The 23,159-nt window shown below is 33.7% G+C and overlaps 2 protein-coding genes across 2 annotated transcripts; one reads left to right on the top strand and one right to left on the bottom strand.

Annotated features, from left to right (window-relative positions):
* Window positions 1–1,267: 1,267 nt before the first annotated feature.
* Window positions 1,268–5,073, bottom strand: LOC130636461 (rhomboid-related protein 4-like). The gene is made up of 3 exons (XM_057446193.1): window positions 4,195–5,073; window positions 3,439–3,486; window positions 1,268–2,064 (listed from the first exon to the last, which is right to left on the bottom strand). The coding sequence occupies exons 1-3, from the start codon at window positions 4,877–4,879 to the stop codon at window positions 1,604–1,606; spliced, it is 1,194 nt and encodes a 397-aa protein (XP_057302176.1). The 5' UTR covers window positions 4,880–5,073; the 3' UTR covers window positions 1,268–1,603.
* Window positions 5,074–5,211: 138 nt separating this feature from the next.
* On the top strand, window positions 5,212–20,746 carry LOC130636460 (dynein assembly factor with WDR repeat domains 1-like). Its single transcript, XM_057446192.1, has 16 exons — window positions 5,212–5,381; window positions 7,662–7,734; window positions 7,901–7,992; window positions 14,267–14,319; window positions 14,407–14,465; window positions 14,994–15,116; window positions 15,199–15,238; window positions 15,325–15,384; window positions 15,636–15,743; window positions 16,102–16,208; window positions 16,281–16,368; window positions 17,769–17,824; window positions 18,082–18,232; window positions 19,526–19,618; window positions 20,131–20,200; window positions 20,329–20,746. The coding sequence occupies exons 1-16, from the start codon at window positions 5,342–5,344 to the stop codon at window positions 20,361–20,363; spliced, it is 1,248 nt and encodes a 415-aa protein (XP_057302175.1). The 5' UTR covers window positions 5,212–5,341; the 3' UTR covers window positions 20,364–20,746.
* The last annotated feature ends 2,413 nt before the right edge of the window (window positions 20,747–23,159 follow it).

The raw sequence follows: 23,159 nt of genomic DNA, 5'->3' as shown, positions 1-23,159 counted from the left end.
ATTAAAAATAAAGAAATTTTCCAAATAGTAATAAGAAATTGCTGTGCAAGTGAACGTTTAGAAGTGATTGTGACAAGTGAAAGTTGACACAAATGAACGTTGACAGGTGAAAGGTGACACAAATGAACGTTGACAAGTGAAAGGTGACACAAATGAACGTTGACAGGTGAAAGGTGACACAAATGAACGTTGACAAGTAAAAGGTGACCCAAATGAACGTTGACGAGTGAAAGGTAACACAAATGAACGTTGACGAGTGAAAGGTGACACAAATGAGCGTTGACGAGTGAAAGGTGACACAAATGAATGTTGACAAGTGAAAGGTGACACAAATGAACGTTGGCAAGTGAAATTTGACAAATTAACGGTGACAAGTAAACGCTGACAAGTGAAATTTGACAAATGAACGTTGACAAGTGAAGATTGACTAGTGAACGTTGACAAATGAACGTTGACAAGTGAACGTTGACAAATGAACGTTGACAAGTGAATGTGTAAAAGTGACTATTCACATAAATGAACGCTGACACAAATGAACGTTGACAGGTGAGCGTTGGACGAGTGAACTTTGACAAATGAACGTTAACCAGTGAACATTGACACAAATGAACGTTGACAAGTGAGCGTTGAACGAGTGAACATTGACATAAATGAACGTTAACACAAATGAACGTTGACAAGCAAACGTTGGACGAGTGAACATTGACACAAAAGAACGTTGACACCAAAGAACATTGACGACGAATAAACGTTGAAGGCGACATGTTAGACGATAATAGTTAAGTGTATTCCACTGAACTTTTGAACTCGGTATTATGTTGTTTAGAAACACATTTTCATGTTATAATTTTCCTAGGGAAATACTTAAATTAAAAAGATGGAGTACTTTTCTCCTATAAAAATGTCGTAAATATTGGCCTTCACATTATTCTGGACAGATTTCAATGGCAAAAATGGTTCCACATTTTGCATTAAAACCTTTCAATCGCCAAAATTTATTCCACAATTTCTTTTCTTACTTTAAAAAAGGGTGTATAGTTATAAACGTTATGCGAACTATCACCTCATCTCACGTTTTATCGTAATTTGAGCTTTGAAGTTGGGTCACCAGGGCGTTGCTAAGCTTTTATGCCAAGAAATGTTACACTTTAAATTATAGAATATGATATACCTGACTTTCCATGCGACGTAGTATTTGATTTTGCCTTTAGAGCAATGTACATGCGCAAACATTGTTGTAGGTAGAAAACATAAACAACAGAACATATAAATATACCGTAATCAAAAAAACTTATAAAAGTCTGTAACAACAAATTATATAGTCCTATTAACAAACGCTGGAAAATTAAAGATTTTAAACTGCTTTTTTTAATATTGCTCGTGCCTAGTACATAGCGGCTGCCAATTTGAAGATAACTTGTCCCTCTGAACGTCGACAAATTGCACAATCCTCAATCTCTATCACTCATATCATGAATAACGTCTTACAAAAAAGCAATTTTATCTTGATATAATAAGTGCAAAGGATATCGCTGTTAATCGCTAATTAAGCATCCCAGTTACTTGAAAATGTCAAGGAAGAATAGTTGCTATACTTGAACATTTATTTTCGATCAAATCTTCTTAGTCGAGCACTTCTCATATCTTCTTTGCTGTCAGACGTAACAGTACTTCCTGGATCTTCACTACTATGTAATGCTGCACGTGGTAAAATGTCACTCATCGGATACGGTGGGGTGTTTATTGGGTATGGCAGTTGATTATTCTCTTCCGCAGTGTAGTATGGGTTATAGGGGGAAGAATGTCTGTCATTGACATATGGTGGTGCTAAAGGAGTGTGTGAAGTGGATTCTTCGTTAGTTAAATCTGGATAAAGTTTGTTTTTGTATGTAGGAGGATTGTCTTGTGGAATGTTCCATCCATATGGCGGCGGCTGTGGTCTGGTTTGTTGCTGGACCCTTGTTTGTTGAAGACTGTCGCTTATGGCACGCTGTAGTTGTTCGTCGTCGTCGTCGTCGCCTTTATAGTGACGTCTGTTTAGAGTGGGTCCAGTTCTCCCAGTATCTAGTAAAATTTTAAAAAATCATGAGTAAAACATTCTAAATGTAAATTTTAAAATTTCAATTTTTTAAAAAAAATTGCAAGAGAAAGTTTTAGTTTTTTGTTTTCTGCATTTTGCTTCACATCAATCCTCAAATACGTTTCTTTATAGAAAACCTTAGCTTGGATTTTATTAAAATTTTGTTAATTCGAGCCTCAATGTTTCTGAGTTTTATTATTTTACCCTGAAATGTTCTTAAAAAACTTTTATTTAAATGCGTATGTTTTTAGGGATTTTTTCTTAAGTGCTTAAGATGAAATACTGCAAATAATGACCTAGAATTTGATGACACGACCATACAAGAGGGTGAAACTGACAAAAACATTTTTGATTTATTTATCTTGTAACAGACACAGTTTAGTAAACACAACGTTATTTATACACCTATTACCCAAACCCCTTTTTACCTTTTACCCCCTCTGTTTTATATGTGTTAGTTTCTTAACATTGTTGAAGATTTTCCTCTAAAGTTTCTAAACCTAAGGTTCTTTATCAACTTATTCTTATGAAAAAAATTGTGTATTTGAAAAACGAATTACAGTTTCCCGATAATCTCGCAACCAAGAATAAAAATTCTAACCTAACAAGATCATTGTTTTCAAAGGAATTATGAAAAAATCAAGATTACTATCTTGTGTTTGTACTATTTATATAATTTACTTCTGAAAAAGTTCAAATAAAGACCCTCTTTATAATTTTTTTGGACAAACATTTTTCTGCATTAAAATTTCGCGTTTTTTTTAAAAAAACAATGTGAAATGTACATATTTGTTTAAAGAGGAAAAATCAAATGGTGCACAAGGCAATTTTAACCAAAAAAATTGTGACATTAAAATGACAGCAAAATTTTCATACAGCGACATTTATGCAAAAAAGTATTTGTAATGAATAAACAAGAAAAACTTTATTAAGTGTTGGTGCTAAAATAAACATCCAATATAGAATTGTAAATAGGCAATTAAAAACTTTTTTTTGTATTCTTACATATAAATTGGCCTACAATGATAAAAAAGGGCAAATTTATTTTCAATGATTGTTGTTGTTGATAAGCTTTTTTGGAATACATCATGTTTAAAGCATTATTGCTGTTTTTCTTAAAATTTATTCCATGAATTCAAAAATTTGATAATGAAAGGTAAAACATTATCTTTTAAGCCCAGACATTATTTTTTGAATTTTTATGAATTGACTATTTAGAAAAGTTGACAGTAACAAACTTTTGTGAATGGTCAATTGTTACCTTGAGACATACAAATCAGAAAATTTTCAAATGGTATGAAAAAAGGCTAAAAATCAGAAATTTTCTCCAAATAAGTAGTATGTAAATGGTAACTAACCTCTTGCTGTTCTTTCAAATGAAAAACGATGTGAATAATCAGTAAAAACTTAAAAAAAAATAAAAAAAGTATATTTACAATTGATTTATTGAAAAATTGATTTATTAAGGGCAAAAATTATAACAAAGTGGGGGAGGTATTACAAAGTGGGACACAACAATAGTCATTTTGTTTTTCTGGGATTTTTTTCTGTGAGATATAATTTCCTAATTTAAGATAGGAGATAGCAATGTAATAACAAACAGAAACGAACAATGGGATGGGGGGAGTTATTTAGTTATATATGTTCTGCACAGTCTAGAGATGTATGGCACAGTCTAAAGGCCAATTTCAAATAAAGAATGGTATAAAAAATTAAATTGCCTACTCTTGTCAAAAGCTGTGAAGATAAAAAATTTTATTGCCTTCTGGAAATAATGGCAGAGCTTTTACACTCACAACTGAAAAATGGCAAATTTTAAATCAATTGACTGACCAACTGGTTTTATCTTTGTTTTTTTTAATGAAGATAATTCAAAATAAGATCTATACACTGAAATTAAAACTTTCCAAGTTGCAAATTTCCAAATTAAAGGCTTCACTAGAAGAGGTTGGGAGATGCAAATGAGAAGTCATAAATGGAAACCAGCCATAAGTTAAAAAAAGTTCTGAAAAGCATGTGCCTGTGTATGACAAAAAATAATTCACAACGTTTGAGTGATATATTTATGTATTAATACCCAATATAAATTAATAGTGGGTTATAAAGACATATACCTGAAAAAATTAAGTCAATTGTGCGTAAAATCTTGGAAAGTGGACCATGTGTATACATCAGACCAACTAAAATACCAGCAAGATGCCCAGTAAAGGATGCATTTGGAACTAGAATTTGGATGAGTATTAATTCAACCCAACATGCATATCGCGATGGTACAGTGATAGGCATACCCATAACAGATACATTGTTATCTGAATCAGCAGTTGTGAGAACCTTAAAAGCAAAGCAAACAGCAGAAAATCCAGCTGCACATGAATATAAATACTGTTGATTTGAAAATATTTGAGCAAATATTTGATTAATCAGCAGCATAGTTATTTGAGTAAGAATGGAAAATGTTACTAATAGTATTAGAAACATTCGACTTTTTAATTTTCTTTCCAAAGTTATGCCTTTCCAGATGAAGGATACCATGTTAAAGTACAAATGCATGTCATCCAGGTGATAAAAAGAAGAATAAACCAGTCTAAGCCATTGATTTTTACTCATAACAAGATTATTACTTGTACATGCTCCATGAACACTTGGCATAAACGGTATCAGTCTCAAGTATATTGCAACATTCAGTATAACAGTTGCCAATGTAATGGGGGGAATCCTATCAGTACCAATTTGAAATATCTGAGCAGCTAACAACATTAAACCAAGGCCACGTCGTTGTCCAACAACAGGTCGTGCCATTCTTTTCTTGTATTAAGTTGAGCCAAACGTTTTATATGCCTAGCTAGAACTTGGGTTGTTCTATCGTCAGTAGTACGGTAGCACATAAATTAACCTAAGGAATATATATAAAATATCGTACTGGTAAACAATCTTAAGTCCACGTGTTTTTATTTTATGGGGTGATCCAATAAAAGTTTGCAGAGCAAAGCAATTTAAGACAATCCCTTTTAAACCATCACCATGTTGCTTTTAAAACGAAAGCGACTTTGTTTATTTTGATTGCGGTGCCCTAACTTATTAGTTGTTTTGAACAGTTACTGATGTAGTACATAATGTGGTGAGTGAAACCATTGAAATATATCTAAAGTAGACGGTCACATCAGCAGGATTTTTCATGCAGGACTAAAAAGCTGGCGGTGTGTCAGCTCATAATCAAGTGTCAAGTCAAACAAACTTTATCCCAGTTCCAGTTAGATCATTATGAAACTTAGAAGGTTTTTATTACGCTATTACCCACCAGGTATTTAAATTTTAATTGAATCCCTCTATTTGTGTTTTTGCTTGCCTATTTTTGCAGATTTAGTGTGCATACATTCTAATTAAAAAAAGCAGGTCACATGGGATTAAAATGGCTATTATTGAAATACATATTTTTTGAAAGCAGAAGATTTAAAAGACATTGATTAATTATATTATTTTTCTCTTTTTAAGAAAGTTTAATCAATTTTAAGAAAATGGATTAGACTTCCGCAGGCCATTTCTTGAATTCGGCGATTCAGTTCAGCTTTGTGTTGATTGACATTTTGCTTAATTGACGAATCACATTTATGCTACATCCACCATTTTTAAAATTTCGCAGGGTGAAAACAAACCTAGTTCGTAGGGGAAAGAATGTTAAAAAATGTGGAAATGGAAGAATAGCGAAAGGTAACCACAATAAAAATCTGTCTGGAAATAATGCTTAGCTATCTAGATTTTGCTCTAAAAATTATCTTTGCTCGAACTTCCTAACATTGTTCTTAAAACTCCATAATGTGTCTACCTCTGCACTCTCTTCACCTAAAATATGGAAACTTTTCACCTCCAAAAAAATTGTTATGATGTCAAACGGAATCACCGAATAAAACTGACCTACAAAAAGCACCCGCTAAAAAAATTACGAGTGCTATGGTGTGCGAAAAATCACTCGTAAGCAAAATTTACAAGTGTGATGTGAATATTTGCAAGTGTGATTAACTATTTTTGGGTTTACCACAACGTTATAAGCTATTTAAGCTGTATAGAAATGATTTTTGAATACAAGGGATCGTGTCCATGATCATTTTAAAAATAATTGTTTCAATTCGTATAAATAATATTTTATTTGAATCGATCTATATACAATTTTAAAATAGTTTCAAATCGCTTCATTGAATTGAAAATCGTTTCCCAATAGTTTTACATCCGTTTCCCAATTGTTTTTAAAAAAAATTAAAATTAATTCGTTTTAACGCTTCGTTAAATTCGTTTAAGTTCAAATCGTTTTAAAATCGCTTCTAATATAGCACATGTTTAACACACATCCCTGACTTCGAAAGAAATTAACTATCAAATTATGTAAATGTCTGCATTCTTCGTCTTAATAATAACAATTCAGGATCGTAGAAAGTGAAAAGATTGCTGTAGATTGTTTAAAATTCATGAAAGCGGAATCATAGAAAGCAAAGATTGTTTTAAAATTATGAAAACGGCATCGTAGAAAGCAAAAAGATTGCTGTAAATCTTGTAAAATTAATGAAAGCGGCATCGTAGATAGCGAAAAATTTGCCGTAGATCATTTAAAATTCATGAAAACAAGATCGTAGAAAGCGATGAGATAGATGTGGATCGTTTAAAAATCATGAAAGTCTTTTTCATCTAAAATATTTAAGAAGAATAAAAAAATTAACGAGTGCGATAAAAAGCACTCGTAAATTTTTTCACGAGTGTGCGGGCGAGTGCGCATGTGATCACACTCATCTTAAGGAATGACCTGTTCCGTGGTCTGTTGTTTTTATTACACTACTTTTATTATGGCACTGTAGCTTAGTGGTTATAATTCTCGCACTTTATGTGGAAGACCGGGGTTCGTTTCTCTGTGGTGGTAATTTAATATGGCAGAGTTAGCATAGCCCCCGGGTTAAAGTTCATACTGTTTCAGCCATTGGGAAGTTGCTAGGAGTTGTGCAGTAGAACGTTGACCGTATTTGGGTTTGCGTCTAGCTCAAAATGAGCATTAAATACTCTAGGAGTACCGATCTAAGCCATGCCCCTTCCTGGAATTATAGACATGGTATATGTTTCTCAATATTTAGAAATCTAGTCTAGTAAATATGGACATCTATTTCTCCACCTCTGCCACACTTCCCTATATGCTTGTCGTAATGCCCCTTCTTAGTTATGCTTTCGTTAAAGTTACAAAAAGGATATGCAAGTCACAAGCACATAGAAATTGAATTTAATAGAAGAACAAGTTTCTATTACAGGGTAATGATTGATAATGATTTCATTCATTTGATAGTGGCATAGTGTTTTTGGGATTCACTGCTAATGGAGCTTGCTCTGTGAATGCCAACCTCTCCCCCTCCACCCATCCCCACCTCTTAAAATAGATGTAGCTTTGTGTGTTGCACAAAATAATACTTCTAGCGTAGAATCAGAGGAAAAATGGTTAATTTTCTATTTAGATTTATGTGAGCGAATAAATGCTGGGTTCATAGCAAGGCCTAATATGCTTCTATGATATGATATACTGATATGCTCACATATTTTATTGTTTTAGGAATTATACTGGAATATGAACAAACCAAGGTTATGAAAACCAAATCTATTGATCTTTTAGATCTAAAACCAGAGTAAGTTTTTTCAGTGTTCACCATTGAAGAATGTACATTAACGATTGAGATTTGATTTTAACTCTTCTAACTCTCGTTATGTACTGACAAAGTTTTTACAGATGCAAAAAAAAATATATGTGCAATATAAATGTATACATGGCATAAAATTTGTATTTTACCATAGATCTGATGTTGATGCCATTGTTGATGAACTGGTTGTAAGAGAACCATTAATAACTACTTCACGCATGGAACAAGTTAGGAAGCTTATACTTAGTATCCTTTTGTTGTATTATATTTGACTTACATGAATTGAAATGTCTTCCCTGAAAGAAAGAAACTATTCTTAAAAAAAATTGTTAGGGAATTTAATTTTGTGAATAGGACCTCAGTAATTATCTAAAATGAGGTATTAAGGATTGCAAATATAGGTATATACGTGTTTAATGTTGAATTAAAGATTGCAAATAGTTACGTGTTTAATGTTGAATTAAAGATTGCAAATTGGCAACCTCAATTGTTAATGTTTTATTTATAATCCTGAATTTCATGCTCAATTTACAGGAAAATTGCGAATCACCTGGAAATACAAAATTAAAGATTGCAAATATTCATACTTGTTAAAAAAAATATGTAGAATTTAAGTTTGCAAATACTGTTCTTTCACAATCTTCTGTTCTGCATTTATTTCTTCCCTTTAAGGTATATATATTCTTTTTTCATGCAGAAATCTGAGTAACACAATGAATTAAACTGTCATATTATGAGATAGATTCACTGATGTTACTTTTTTTGTTTGTCTTTTCATTTTTATTTATAACCATAACTGTTATTTGGTTATAGGATGCAGATTTACTAAAAAAGCCAATGCAGGGCATGTGTTGTTTAGTTTAGATGATATTCTGCATGATTATAAAAAATAAGATGTTTTCAAATTTTATTAACAGAGAAAGGAGATAAGGAGAGATACATTAGTATTTTTCGCAACATTTTAAAGGTAGATATCACCCTATTTTTAGCTGTTTAAGGCACTAAAAATTGCTAAAGTTGCTCAGCTTCTGCGAGCTTTGCCCACTGGATCAACTAATGGTGTCACAGCTGTGAATAGATCTTTATTCTTAATTATGGCATAAAGCGTACATCTAAACCTAAAAGATATAATGAACACAATGACAATCTTGCCACTACATTCTCTCTCAATAAAACAAAATCATAAAGTATGTTCAACAAAAGAAACTGCAAGACACAGGAACACAATGTAAGAATGTAAGACAATGTCATCAAACATTTGAAAGTGTCATTTGGCATACTGTTATATTTGTTCTAATTAACCAAAACTCAACGGTATTTCAACTGTTCTCTACCGGATAGTATATGTAGCAGGTTTTCAGCTGAAGCAGTGCCTTTCGTAAGACAGTCAGCAATCTGATCACTTGATTTCATAAGAATGAGTTCCCCGATTTCTGCTTTTTCGACCATCTCACGAAGTGCACAAATTTCAATATACAATCGTTTATCTTCTATGACGTTGGTATTTTTGACTGCTTCCACAAGCGATTTATTATCTGATATACAGATAATTGGTATATCAACTGAAAAAATCTCTTTAATTAGGGCTCTGATCAACATAGCATGTTCCGCACCTTCTAAGAGAGCCATGGTTTCCGCACCCATGGCGCTTTTAACTACACGTTTTAACTTTGAGATCTCCAAATAAGTGGCGCAATTTTGCTCTCACCATGCAGTAGCACAACAAATCCACCTTGTAAGCCACCATTAATTAAATTTCCATTTGATGCATCACTGAAAAGTATGAGCGATGATACTTTAACATCTCCGGTGTTTGAAATAACAATCTTTACTTCAGTTTGCTGCAGATGTTTCAGCTGCTTGTTAGCTCTACGAGCATCAGCAACTGTTCCATGTCTTATGCGAGTGCTTAAATCACAGGCAACGTAAGCAGCATCAGGTCTAGTTTGTTTTGCTGCCCATTGAATTTGACCAACTAAGGCTTTTAAGTGACATGCTTCATATTTTGTAAGTGGAATTGTAGACGTAATTGGTCAAATTAATTGGTGGAATGTTACTAATGTAATTATGCTGATGAATAATTACTGCACCACACTCTTGTTCAATTTCTAATCCCAAAAAGTTAAATGACTTTGAATTCTCTTTACAAAGTAAGAATGTCTTACGTAAATGTGCAATGACAGTGTCATGAAACAAATCACTTCCAACGAAGAAGCAATCGTCAACATGACAGCAAATTACACCTTAGAGTGAAAGTTCTTTTCTCCAGAAAAATAATGCATTGTCATAAATGCTTCTTGTAGCTCCAACTTTATCGAATTCACTAGATAATGTCTCATACCAAGCGTGTGAAGCGTCGCACAAGCCATAAACAGGTGTTTTTAGTTTCTACAACTTGTCTGTGTTAGCTTCTGGTAATCGTGCTTTAATTTCTGTTTTACCATCATGACTTTTCTCAGTTATCACCCAGCGGGTTGTGATTATGTCTTGCCCTTTGTCTTCAACTTCATCATAAACATTGTAATCACGCCATTTAGTTAATTCTTTATGTTGAGCTTCACTAACATCACATGACTTTCTACATTATATACTGACTCTGTGTTTACGTTTTCCCAATCCAAAATGTTTTCAAAGTCAATTGATTTCATGGCTTTGGTTTTAACATCTTTGACATTCAACCAATTCTTATATACTCCAACTCCAGATTTTCCTACTTTACCAGCACGACTAACAACCATAAATTCAGCAAGTTTATTAGTATCAGGATCAATAAACCTAACCCTGTCCCTGACTTTTGGAAGGGTCACTGTCAATGACTGTTCATTGCAAGGTGTGTTAGAAACTTCTTGCTCAATGCTTGATTGATGTGTTGTTTCAACCTGAGCATGGGAAATAGCAGGGATCTCATTTGTATTTATGGCATGATCACTAGGAATGTCATCAAGTACAACTTCAGACGATGTGTTGATATCAAAATCGTTTACGCTTTCAAGCAACCCATTTGCTACGCTGTTTGAAATCTCATCACCGCAATGTTCTTCTTTGGTTGTAGTTTTCTTCACTTGAGGGTTTCCACTTGTGCTTTCCTGACAACTACGGTGTCCCTTCACTGATTGCAAGTGACAAGGACTTACTCGAACGTAAGTTCCTCCATGTTTAACAAGGACCTCTTTTCCATTAATGCCAAGGACTACACCAGGTCCTCTCCACTCTTTCTCTCCACGTCGCTTATAGTATACCAATTCACCATTGTAAAAATCTTTGCTGGTAGATGTCCGTGTTTGATCACTGAGTGCTGTTTTAATTCTCCTTGAAGATTCACTTTCAATGAATGCTTTGCGAGCAGCATGCAGGGCATTTAGATGATTCGCAATTAATTGACTGGGTGTAACTATTCGAAGAGCAGAAGGCTTGGCTGTAAGCACAGATGGGAGATTTGGATTGCGTCCAAATACAAGCTGATTGGGACTGAATCCACGGTTATTATGCAACGCATTCTTGGCACAAGTGGCCCATGTAAGTGCATTTTCAACAGAACAACTAGTGTTGTCAACAATTTTCAAAATCATATTTTCCAGGATGGCATTATGATGCTCACATACACCATTTGACCATGGAGCTTCTGCTGCTGTTGTATACACTCTTGTGTTTAACAGTTCTGCTACATCTCTTAAGAGCTCATTGTTGAACTCCCCTCTGTTGTCTGAAAAAATCGAGTTTGGTGTGCCAAAAATAGCAACCCAATGCTTGAGAATTGCGTCTACGATAATTTCCTTATTCTTGGATTTGATAATTGTTGATGCACTGCATCTAGAGAACACATCAATCATATGAAGTATGGTTAACTTTTTATGATTAACTGTCAGGAATTTTAGGTCCATGGAAAGGCATTCATTGACATCTGAGGCCATTGGTAGCGAGACAATTGGCCTTGATCGAGCCTTCATATATCTACTGCATGTGTCACAAGAGTTTGTAACATTGTCAATTTGCTGAAATAACTCTTTATCTTCAACATTTGCATTTTGGAGAAGAGTTTTCAGTTTGCTGCTGTCTATTGGATGTCCAAACTGTAGCTATTTTGCATTTTTCTTCAGGTGACTTTACAGTGAGATCGTTGACTGTGAATATAACTTTGGTGGCATTTTCACCCTGAGATGTTTTGTTAACAGCAACTTGCTTAGGTGTAAGAGGTATACAGTAATGGCTATTTGACGTGTGTTGTAAAGGAATGTCTCTTCCAAACATAGTGACTTTATCATTAACAAAATCAAGTTGGCTATTAGCTGCTTTCAGACTCTTTTTTGATAACAATAATGGTAATTCACAATCGACAACATCAGTAAGAATATGGGCTTGCATTCCAGCCATATTAACAGGGATATTAACTTGTTTAACTGAGGGGAAGCTTCCACCTGGCCCAAATTTAAAGGACTTGTTACTCTTACTTTCAGCTAAAGCTGTCCCTTTTGCCAAAGTGTCTATGTAACAGTCAAGCCAATTTTTACCACAAACTGTCGATGAACATCCTGAGTCTAGTAAAGCACATAAAGCACAATTCAAAGACTCAGACACGACTTGCTCCATAAAGCATTGTTACACACCCTTTGCAAAAAACTGCACATGTACTTCATCCTGTCCTTTGCTTCCTTTATTCTTATCAGGACAGTCATTCATGAAATGCATTATAGATTTGCAATGGTGACATTGCAATGGATGTCCATCAGGACCATTAGGGTTGTACTGGCTTCTTTTAGCGCTGAAATATTCGTCCACGAGTGTTCCAATTGTTAAAACGTTGTCTGTCAAACTTTTGACCATGTAATACTTCTTGCTCAACACCAATATCATTACTGTCTACTACTTTCACTTTGAGCACATTGATCATAAATGGCTTTTATCTGTTTTTTCATAGAGTCGTATGTGAGGGAAGGAACCGTAGCACGTGTTAGTTCACGTGTAGCTTTCGGTAAATCTGCATTTTGTAGTAGTTGATATGCAAGAGCTGCAGTTGGTAACTTAATTTTAAAACTCTTAAGTTTTTGATTCAGCTGTTCAAATTCATTTACATAATCACCAATCGACATTGTCTTGGAACGGTGAAAGGTCTCAAATTTTTCGTAAGCATTGATCTTCAGTAATGCCATAAAGTTTTAATTTATTAACAAGTTTATTTAAACCATCTTCTTCATTCAATTCTTCTTTCGTTAAGGCTGAACATGCCTGACGTACTTTTGAATTTAAACTCAAATAAACAACTGGTCCTTGTTTCTTCTTTGGAAGTTCTGTAACTACTTCCCATAATTCCAGATCATGTACCCATGCATCAAAATCCCCATCTTCAGAAAATTGGGGCAATCCATACTTTTGTGCCATCGTGATTGTTCCAGTTGCCATCTTCTTAACTAGCCTCTGCTACCAGAATGTGAATAGATCTTTATTCTTAATTATGGCATAAAGCCATACATCTAAACCTAAAAGATATAATGAACATAATGACAACAGCTGCCCCCAGACACCCTGCTGCTTTGTTCCAGCAGTCTGGTATTCCCAAAAAAATCCTGGATACATCGCTGTGCATGGTGCTTTTGCTAAACTTCGTTGTCCTGTCACGGTTTTACTGTTTATCTTAGCATATGCATTTCTTTATCTTGATATTGGTGGTGATATTAGCCTGGTGCTTTTGCTAACATTTGTTGTCCTGTCATGATTTTAGAGTTTATCCTTTGTGCCCATTTTTTATCTTGATATTCACAGATTTTCACTTTCGTGTTTCCAACGCATGCCATCCTTGCATAATAAACTAACTGATAACCAATTCCTGTAATTTGTTAAATATGAACAGTTAAGAAAAATAGCACACATGCTGTTGGAAGGAATATGTCTGCAGTTATCTATATTGTTTTGTGAATAAAGAGCATTTAATGTTACTAGTGATCATGAATTATTGTTTAAATAAATGTTCCCAGGTATTAATTTACTGCTGATATAAAAATGTTTAACAAATATTTTTGAATAAAAAGAATCACTCAATATAACATTTGCACAAGAACACTTTAAGGATATACTTTGTTATGATTTTGGCATCCATTTTCTTCTTTGTTTGAATGAAATTGCTTTTTTCACTCTGTTAAAATTTTTCAAATTATTGGTATCTTGATTTTTTCCTGAGAGTGTAGTGGACAGAAAACGAATAAGTTTATTGCATTAAAATTGATTGAAAGATACAATTGAAAACAATTATAAAATTAAAAAGAAAATTGAAAAGATTTTGCCTACTAGAAAAATATGTGGTACTGAAAAAAAGACATTTTTGTCAGTTTGGTTGGAATTTTTTTCATTTCATCATGGTTGGAATTAATTTTTTTTGTTCCCAAGTTGACCAAAAAATTATTTATGTTTTGCCAACCAACTTGGGTTATGGCAAACAAAGCATATTTTGAACTTTGAAAGAAAACATTAAAATACAAGTTTTGGGTATGAAATTTAAAACTACATTTCCTTAACTCAGTTATTACAGAGCTTCAAAATAAACTGGCATCTGCTATCACACAACGATATTACCTGTTCAAGGTAAACTTGTTAGATATTTTTGGACGAAATTGTTAATAATACATCAAAAAAACGTTTGTATAGCTATAGTATTATTCTTTTTTTCAGGTGTTAAGAGCACATATCTTACCATTGACGAATGTTGCGTTTAATAAATCAGGCTCAAGGTAATTCAGATCATAACCTGCATTTTTTATTCTCAAAATTCTAAAGCTTTTTATCCACTTCAAAACAACCTACTTATTTGATTTATTTATAAGAGAGTACAACATGAAAAAGGCAAGTTATTTTCTAAAAAAATTAGATGCAGTAAATCTGCCAAGAGCTATACCATGTTAATCGGTGAACATCAAAGTATACTCCTTGTTTTCACTGTCTTCCTCACAAACTGATAGGGTTATAAAAAAGCAGCACAAACAAGATAGACCACCATGTAGATTTGTGATAATTTGTATCTTCACACGGTCTCTAACAATAATAATTGTGTTCTGGGACTGCTTTTTGTCCAGGTGTTTATATTTAGTAAGTAAACAATACTCACAATATTAGACTCCCCACTTGTGTGCAGGCAGGTCTGATCAGATCCTTAGTTTATATGTAAATTTATTTAAATTTATAGGATTTATATTTGACGGGTCCTTCTAGGGCGCAATTACTGTGAAAGTTTTACAACCTTTTAAAATGTTTTATTTTAGTTTTATTACAGGTAGTTATGATCGGACTTGTAAGATTTGGGATACAGCGTCTGGTGAAGAACTGAATACATTGGAAGGTCATCGTAATGTGGTTTATGCAGTGGCTTTCAATAATCCTTATGGGTAAGAGCTAAATGAACGAATAAATGAATAAATAAAAAGAATTATGAATTTGATAGAATCTGATAGGGTTATTTTATTCTAGAGATAAAATTGCTACTGGATCATTTGATAAAACGTGCAAGGTAAAAAATTTTTGTTTAACATTTTTATATTTTTGATCCGTTTTCACTATGTTGACATAATTGCTTACTTGTCTTTTATTTTTTAGTTATGGAATGCTGAAACAGGCAAATGTTATCATACATTTAAAGGACATCTTGCAGAAATTGTAAGTAGACTTTTTTCTCTGTTGTTAATTTTACATTTGGCTAATGTAGAAAATCCTACTCAACAAACAGTGACTATAGTCCTATATTCATACATATCCATCTATCTATTTATTATAATGTCAGTCCTACGTTTTTCTGCTAATCTATGAGCCAAAATGATAGCTGCAAGTACTGATGGTCAAATTTCCAAGGAGTTTTTCAAGAGCTAGTCTTAAATTTTTTTTTATTTCTTTTAATCAATTTGACATAGGTATGCGTTACATTCAACTCACAAAGTACAATTGTCGCTACTGGGAGCATGGATAATTCTGCAAAACTTTGGGATGTACAAAAAGGAGTGGAATTAGCAACTTTAAATGTAAGTTAAATGTGAAGGTAAACTTCCAGATCTTTGTTATCACATTAGCATGCCAGTACGTACACTTTAGTATTGTTGCAGTTTAACTATATACCTATCTGTGAATGAGAGTGGTATTGCTAACTATTACAGAAATATAAGACTACCTAAAAACGTGGCATGACAACATAAAAGTAGTGTCCTAACCAACTTGTTATGGACATAACAGCATAATACAGGTGTTCGCTGGATGCTTATTAACAGGTTGTCTGTTCGTCCTCCAAAACCTTTAAACCTTGAATTGGTTTTAAAATGTTAGTCATACACGTATACAAAAATGGTGTTACATATAATATACATTAAATATACTTTATTCCAGGGGCACTCTGCTGAAATTATATGTCTAGCGTTTAACAGTTCTGGTGATCAACTTTTAACAGGGTCGTTTGACCACACCTGTAGTGTTTGGGATGTACAAACTGGAAGGTATGTTCGTTCAATAGATTATCCCTTTTCTTATCTTTGATATTTTAAAACTTTAATTTTTTTCCATTAAAGGAGACTTCACACACTTATTGGCCATCGAGCAGAGATATCCAACGCGATGTTTAACTTCGATTGCTCTCTTATTGTGTCTGGTTCTATGGTAGGAAGTTTCTTTCTATGGTTGTCTTTTCTTAACTTCTAAATAATAATTGCGAGATTTATTTTTGCGGGATTTATTTTTGCGGGATTTATTTTGCGAGATTTATTTTTGCGAGATTTATTTTTGCGATAATCAGGTGCAAAAATTGCAAATTTTGAAGTATAAATTTTTGAAATCCAGCCATGGATGCTGAAAATTTCGGAATAATTTTTCTCGATTTCAAAAGTATTCCTAATAGTAAATGGGAAAGAAAAAGATTACAAGTGAAAAAAATTTTTAAATCTAAAAACAACATCATAAATGCGAAAGAAGTATTAATTAATTCGTTGTTCAACATTTTATCACAAGACTTTTTTCAGGCGAGACTTACACGAATTTTGCAGAACTTACTTTGATATAGGGCGTAGTAACAAAATTAATGTCGCGAAAATAGACTGATCACATGATTAAAAATAATCCGTAAAACCTCTCGAAAAACCGTAAGCGTTTGCAAACTCTTATTTACGGGTTATTAATAAGTATAATTATGTCATAGTTTTGCGTGTAGGTATGTAACGGATGTGTTTGCTAAAGTTTCTGATCTTAAACATAGTACATACATCTAGTAAGGTGAAGAAATCTAGTATTTTATGTCGGGAACCTTATTATTTGAAGAAAAACTTTTAATTAACAATTATTACACGAAACCTTTGGCAATAAGGATGAAGATGATATTAAAGAAAGAAAAATTATCCTATAATAGAAATTCAAGAATAAATAAAAATACATGAGAGTTATTTTTAACGAATAGCCTATTTTGATATATTTTGAAGGTATAAAGTTTCTTCTTTTAAAGTAGTAAAATCTTGTTACACGAAAAAACTCAGTGTTTAAAACTGCCACTGTGAACACACTGTTGCTTTTAGTTTCCCCCTTCTGATTCAAACTTCAAATTTGAAAAACAACTCAAGCTGTTGCTAAACTTTTGGATCATTTAAATTTTTATTGTTTTGCTTTAATTGTAATTTAAATTGTACTTTCAAAGTTTTCTTTTTTCCAAAATTTTTTTTTAAAATTTTTAAATCGCAAAATTATAACCTGTGATTTTAAAAAAATTAAAATCAATTAGCATTTTAAGTCTCTGTTATTATACCGAATATACATAGCCACTTCAGTGTTGGAAACACTGTTATTAATGTGGATTCTGTGTTCTGAATGTATACATTAAGTGTATACGGGTATTGCCTACCAAATTTCCTTCACATGGCATGGGTTGACCCGTAGCTGTGGTAAAGACGCTTGCTAAACATGCCCACGCTGTGCACCGAACCACGGACCTTGTGATTAGAAAGGAGCTCCATAACCACAAGGTCAATTTCCCAGTTTGAAAGTTTATGTTATTTTCATTCTTATTTTTGTAGGATAAAACATGCAAAGTATGGGATACAGCCACTGGGAAGTGTATAGGAACACTAAGGTAAGTAGTAGGATTTTACCTCCACCCTCCTTCTTTATCTCTTTCTTTTTCTCCTCAACCCTGTATTTCTAGATCCGTATAAATGCGAAAAGATTTCGTGTGACATCCAACTCGGTGTAGTATTCTGAACAAAGTCTTTAGCAGCTTTTTACTTCGCTTTTAACCAGGCCTTATTTGAACTTCCGAAAGAACGACCTGCGTTTTACAGATGGGATGTTTTTATCAGATTGAAACGCACGTAATATGTTTACTTATAGAGGACACGATGACGAGGTGCTTGATGTTGCGTTTGATTACACCGGTCAATTCATAGCCACGTGTTCAGCTGATGGGACCGGGCGTGTTTACAACAGTACCACACAACAATGTGTGTGTAAACTGGAAGGCCATGAAGGTGAAATCTCCAAGGTAATTTGATGATATGATTTTTTAACATAGTGTAGTCAGTGATGTTTGTTCTTTTTACCAAATTACCTGGAACAGTCGCTTATCTGCGAAGAAAGATCTCAATAAAGCCTACTGTAATTTTAGTCGATACACGTATTTTTCTTACAAGCAACTTAACTTTTGACCTGGCACTAGAATTGGTTAAAAAATGCTTCAAAATTCCTACAATGATTTCTTAACTTAAAAGAAAATCAAATAGTTTAAAAGATTATTTAAAACCCTGTTAAAAATTACTCAAATTTGCCTACCCATTCGATGACATAATACGACGTTAAACACAAGAAGTACCGGAGAATGAATACAAATGACTACCTCATGAAAAACGGAACCTTACGGATTTTTAATACGGATGTATTTTTAAAAGCTCCGCTGAAACTTAAATAGTTACTTATATCCAATATTACCCTAAAGTTGCTTTGTAATCTTGCGTTTTGAAAATAATACTTCGTGTGATATACATGACTGATGTTGACTTACGATGTATTCTCCAACATCTTACAAACAATTCTTATTTCTTTTTCAATAAAAACGTTTATTGATATGTAAATCTTAGTGTTTTACGTAAACCATATTTAAAGTATACCAATCAGGTAGAAGGGATTAGTTGTGAGGACTCATTATCTACAATCTTCGTCAGAATGTTGAGACAAGACAACGAATTTCAAAGTTCGCCACCACAAGTAATTGCGTAGGCTATTTCTATATTAGACTCACACATTTTGAACTTGTTAAAGTTTACTTGTCGATGTTCAGAGAGTGGTCGTAAAAGTTTCAGAGAGTGGACTTGAGACTTAAAATATAAGTTTTTTGGTAAGAACAAAATCATCCCATATCTCGCTGACGTCAGCATAGCCATTTTCCACGACGTTGACGCCTTTGTAGGCCCCGACGTGGACTATTTTGGTGTGCGGTCGTATCAGAAAATGCGATTAGCACATTTTAAACGCAGCCTGCCGGGCGATCCTATACGTGTGTTCAAAAGTGTAACTACTTTTGAACACAGGCTGCAGAGCATTGACTGTTTGACCTTTTTGTCCATATTTTAAAAATAATGAAAAAAACTAGTCTTTGTTTCTATTTTTGTCTAAGATTGTACGCGCTTGTTTTATTGTGAGAATAGAACTTGAATGTTGGAAAGTAACAAAATCAAGCAAGCTTCAGGTCTTAATCACGTCGGTGCAAATCCAGAAAAAAAAATGTTAAACAATGGGTCATATGTTTTCTTAAATCCTGAAACTGTACTTTTTTTTATAGGTTATATTCAATCCACAAGGTACACGCATTCTTACAGCAAGTAGCGATAAAACAGCTCGACTGTGGGATCCCCAAACGGGTGAATGTGTGCAGGTATGCAGTAGGGTTGCTTAGACACTAACACTTTATTCTTGTGTTTATGTACAAACGACCACTTTCTGATAGATGTCCCTGTAAAATCTGCGGTAAAATTCACTTAGGTAGAAGGATAATACAAAACATCATTCGTTTAAATTTTGATGACGTCAGCAAAAAATCAAATGTGCCCAAAATTTCTAGAAATTTGTTTACCCGTTGGTTTCATTGTGTATAGCTTGAAACACTGATCAAGAAAATGTATAGGGTTAGCACTTTTGACGACAATAATCAATTCGAAACTGTAAACAAATCGCTTTTTATCAATTTACTGTTTTCCATTTTTTAAGCCTATTTAAATCAATATCAGTATGTTTAAGTAGAGTTCCTTTACTCTACACACAATTCCAACAGAACGGATATTGATGGTCTTTTTACTTAATGAGCAATAAAGTTATGAACGTTTCAAATTTATCGGTGGACGAAAGTGTTATGTTTTGTTGTGTCTAACATATATAAACAATGTCTAGATACTAGAGGGACATACGGATGAAATCTTCAGCTGCGCGTTCAATTATGAAGGGAATATAGTGTTAACTGGTAAGTCCCTTGTCTATAGTCTCTTGATATTCTTTGGTTTTTTTTTTTTTTATTTAGTATGTTTTGCATAATAAATAATTATAAACTTTATTTATATTTCTTTCTTTGTATTTCTGATTCTTTTGAAGGAAGTAAAGATAACACTTGTAGATTGTGGAGATAAGAATGGCAGATGGCGGAGATAACATTACATATAGTGGAGATGAAACTACAGCGCGATACCCTAAATCTGAATAAGTTAAAGATGATATGCTGCTTGGTCTTACATGACCGTCTTGCGAGCATTATTTTTAAATGAGAACTGTTCCCAAAATTTTCTAAAGAGTTCCAAGATTTTTAGTGATGTGTTAAAAATAAGAAATAATATAATTATGTAATCCTAATATATAGTATACTAACTTATTATATACTTCGTAAACCGTACGTGTATTTGCTAGAAGGATATTTTTGAAGTTCAATGTTTTTTATTATTTCTTGGTTTATTACCATCAGGCAATTTTGTTTCGAATTGATATGTATCCTAAGAAATACAGAGAGTAGATTGGCCAGGCCTGTTATCTTGTCACAAAATAGTTCTGTAGCTTTTGCGATCAATGTTTTGGTACACTTTTTCCATGATATAAACAATGCCATATTAAAACAATCGCCTCGGAAATTGTCAGAATTTTAAAGTGATAAATAATAGTATAAATGAAATAAATACTTTGAAAGCAAACAATATTTAATAAACCAACCGTTTCGTCAGGAAGTTCTACGGCGTATTACTGATTTATTCCAAATCCTCCATGGGAGAGTATTTGCTTTAGTTCTCCAATTTTGCAGAAAAAGTTCTTACTGTAAATGATCGATTAAGCCCCCACTCCCGAATACCCTCCCCCCTACCGAATACCCTCCCCCCCCTACCGAATACCCTCCCCCCCCTACCGAATACCCTCCCCCCCCTACCGAATACCCTCCCCCCCCCCTACCGAATACCCTCCCCCCCCCCTACCGAATAAGCCCCTTCCCCCAAAACCCATTTTAACAATTAAACCCCTGGGGGCTTAATCGAACATTTACAGTACGTTATAATAATTAATTATTTCAACTGACGCAGTAGAAAAATGAAGAAATTAGTAGAAAAATGAGTTCTAGTTTGTAAACACTGCTTTTATAAAACCTTAATGAAACGTAAAAATCAATAAAAAAAACTGTTATTGATTTATTTCGTTTTTTAAAACGAGCTTTAGCCTGTTGAAACTCGTTGTTTGATATGTTATAACGCTCTCTTTTTCCTAATTTTTCTCTGTTGTGTTCTTGAAAGTAAACTGTTTCCTGATAGCGTTTTCTTTAGAAGTCAGAGAAGTAATTATATTCTGAAGCATAATTCTTCTGTGTATACAAAGCAATAAAATGTTTGTTGACAGTTGCAAAAATGTGTTCACCAAAATCAACACACGATTATATATAATTCTTTTTTTACTTAATGTGTGCGCCATTTTGATATTTTTTCGGGTTGTAAACGAGTTGGCGCGCTTTTGGCTCATTTGAATTTTTCCACATAGAGCTGGTGCCGGGTTGAAAACGAGCCAGCACTGGTCAGCTCGCCTCATATAATCAGCCCCTAATAATTTTCCTACCGCTACACTAGACTGGTATCCTGCCGTGGTCAATAGTCTCGGTAGTAAAATCGGCGACATTTTAAAATTCTACCGGCTAAAGCCGTAGAACAATAAGAAATAACAACAAATCATATAATCCATATTGACAATACTGTGTGTCGCAGGGACCAGAAAATTTATTAAAAAAAAAATAAAGTTTTTTAGAATAAGGATGTAAAGAGAGAAAATCTGGCAAAGGAATCAAAATAATTGCGATAAACCATTGTCTACTCATTTGCGTTTTAACTTGCCACATGCTGTCCGAGAAATGCAATAAACCTCATTCTGCTTTTTAGTAAATTTGCACTTCAGGGCAAATTCCTTCCCAGAACATCTTGTATCCTTTTCGATATCGGGACGGCGATGATCGTCTCGCCGTCCCGATATAAAAAAATAACAGGCGCTGGCGAGAGCGCCATAGGGCTCAGGGGCCAAGAGAACTTGGGAACATGTATGTCTATAAAAGCTAATGCGTCCTACTGCGTGACATGCTAACTGCTCCACTACAATCATAGACATACAAAATGTCAGCTTAGTCCGCAAGTCATTGCAGTTATGTTTCGCACATTTGCTCATAAAGTGATTTTACAGCCGTCATTTATTTTGGAAAAACTTTGAATTTATATTAATTTTTTGCAGCTACTTTCAATTTCAACGAAAGAAATTTCAGCACAGAAAATTCGTCAATTTTCTCAAAAGTTTAAAAAAAAACTGGATAACATCAATTTTGATGGCAAATGCTCTTGTACATTTGGAGGACGTTAAGTTTGTCAACTAACTCGCTTAAGAAAAAAAATTCCTTTTTCGCCGTACACAAATTTCTCCTCTTGAGTTAAGGGAAAGTTCTGAAGTAAATAGCAAATGAAAATACGTAGGAATGTGAAAAGCGCTAAGGATGTGCTTTTTTCATCTTTTCTTTTTTAACACGACGTGATCAGTGGAACAAATACATGAATACTATTATATCTGAATCACCTTGATGCTTTTAAATTTACCAATATACAAAAAAAAAAAACGTCAGTTCAAGCAAAGTTCTTAAAAAAAAAAAAACAATAACAATTGGGTTAGAATCATTTTATTTCGTTGTTAGTGTCATACAGAGGTATGAATCTCCATGATACAGCATCACAGCTACAATCCTGGTCAAATTTGCTGCTGCAAAGCACCAAACTGTAACCCATCTACAGCTGATTGTTTCAAGTGGGTCTTGGATTAAGAACCTGATATTATTGTTCGACCAATAAGTATGGTCAGCAACCTCGTCCGAAGGGTCTTGTGACTCCTGAGCCGTTATTACAGAGTTATTACTGAGTCGCTAT

Source organism: Hydractinia symbiolongicarpus, chromosome 3 (genome assembly GCF_029227915.1).
Source record: "Hydractinia symbiolongicarpus strain clone_291-10 chromosome 3, HSymV2.1, whole genome shotgun sequence".
In the NCBI taxonomy this organism is placed as follows: Eukaryota; Metazoa; Cnidaria; class Hydrozoa; order Anthoathecata; family Hydractiniidae; genus Hydractinia; species Hydractinia symbiolongicarpus.
The sequence above is the reverse complement of the archived record's forward strand: the minus strand, read 5'-3'. Positions and strand labels throughout refer to the sequence as shown.

Excerpts from the sequence above, each read along its gene's own strand:
- LOC130636461 (XM_057446193.1), bottom strand. The coding sequence starts at position 4,879 with ATGGCACGACCTGTTGTTGGACAACGACGTGGCCTTGGTTTAATGTTG. Across the intron at positions 3,487-4,194 it reads AATTGACTTAATTTTTTCAG|TTTTTACTGATTATTCACAT; the intron begins GTATATGTCTTT and ends TTTTTTTTTAAG. Across the intron at positions 2,065-3,438 it reads ATTTGAAAGAACAGCAAGAG|ATACTGGGAGAACTGGACCC; the intron begins GTTAGTTACCAT and ends AAATTTTACTAG.
- LOC130636460 (XM_057446192.1), top strand. The coding sequence starts at position 5,342 with ATGAAACTTAGAAGGTTTTTATTACGCTATTACCCACCAG. Across the intron at positions 7,735-7,900 it reads CTTTTAGATCTAAAACCAGA|ATCTGATGTTGATGCCATTG; the intron begins GTAAGTTTTTTC and ends ATTTTACCATAG. Across the intron at positions 14,320-14,406 it reads AACGATATTACCTGTTCAAG|GTGTTAAGAGCACATATCTT; the intron begins GTAAACTTGTTA and ends TCTTTTTTTCAG.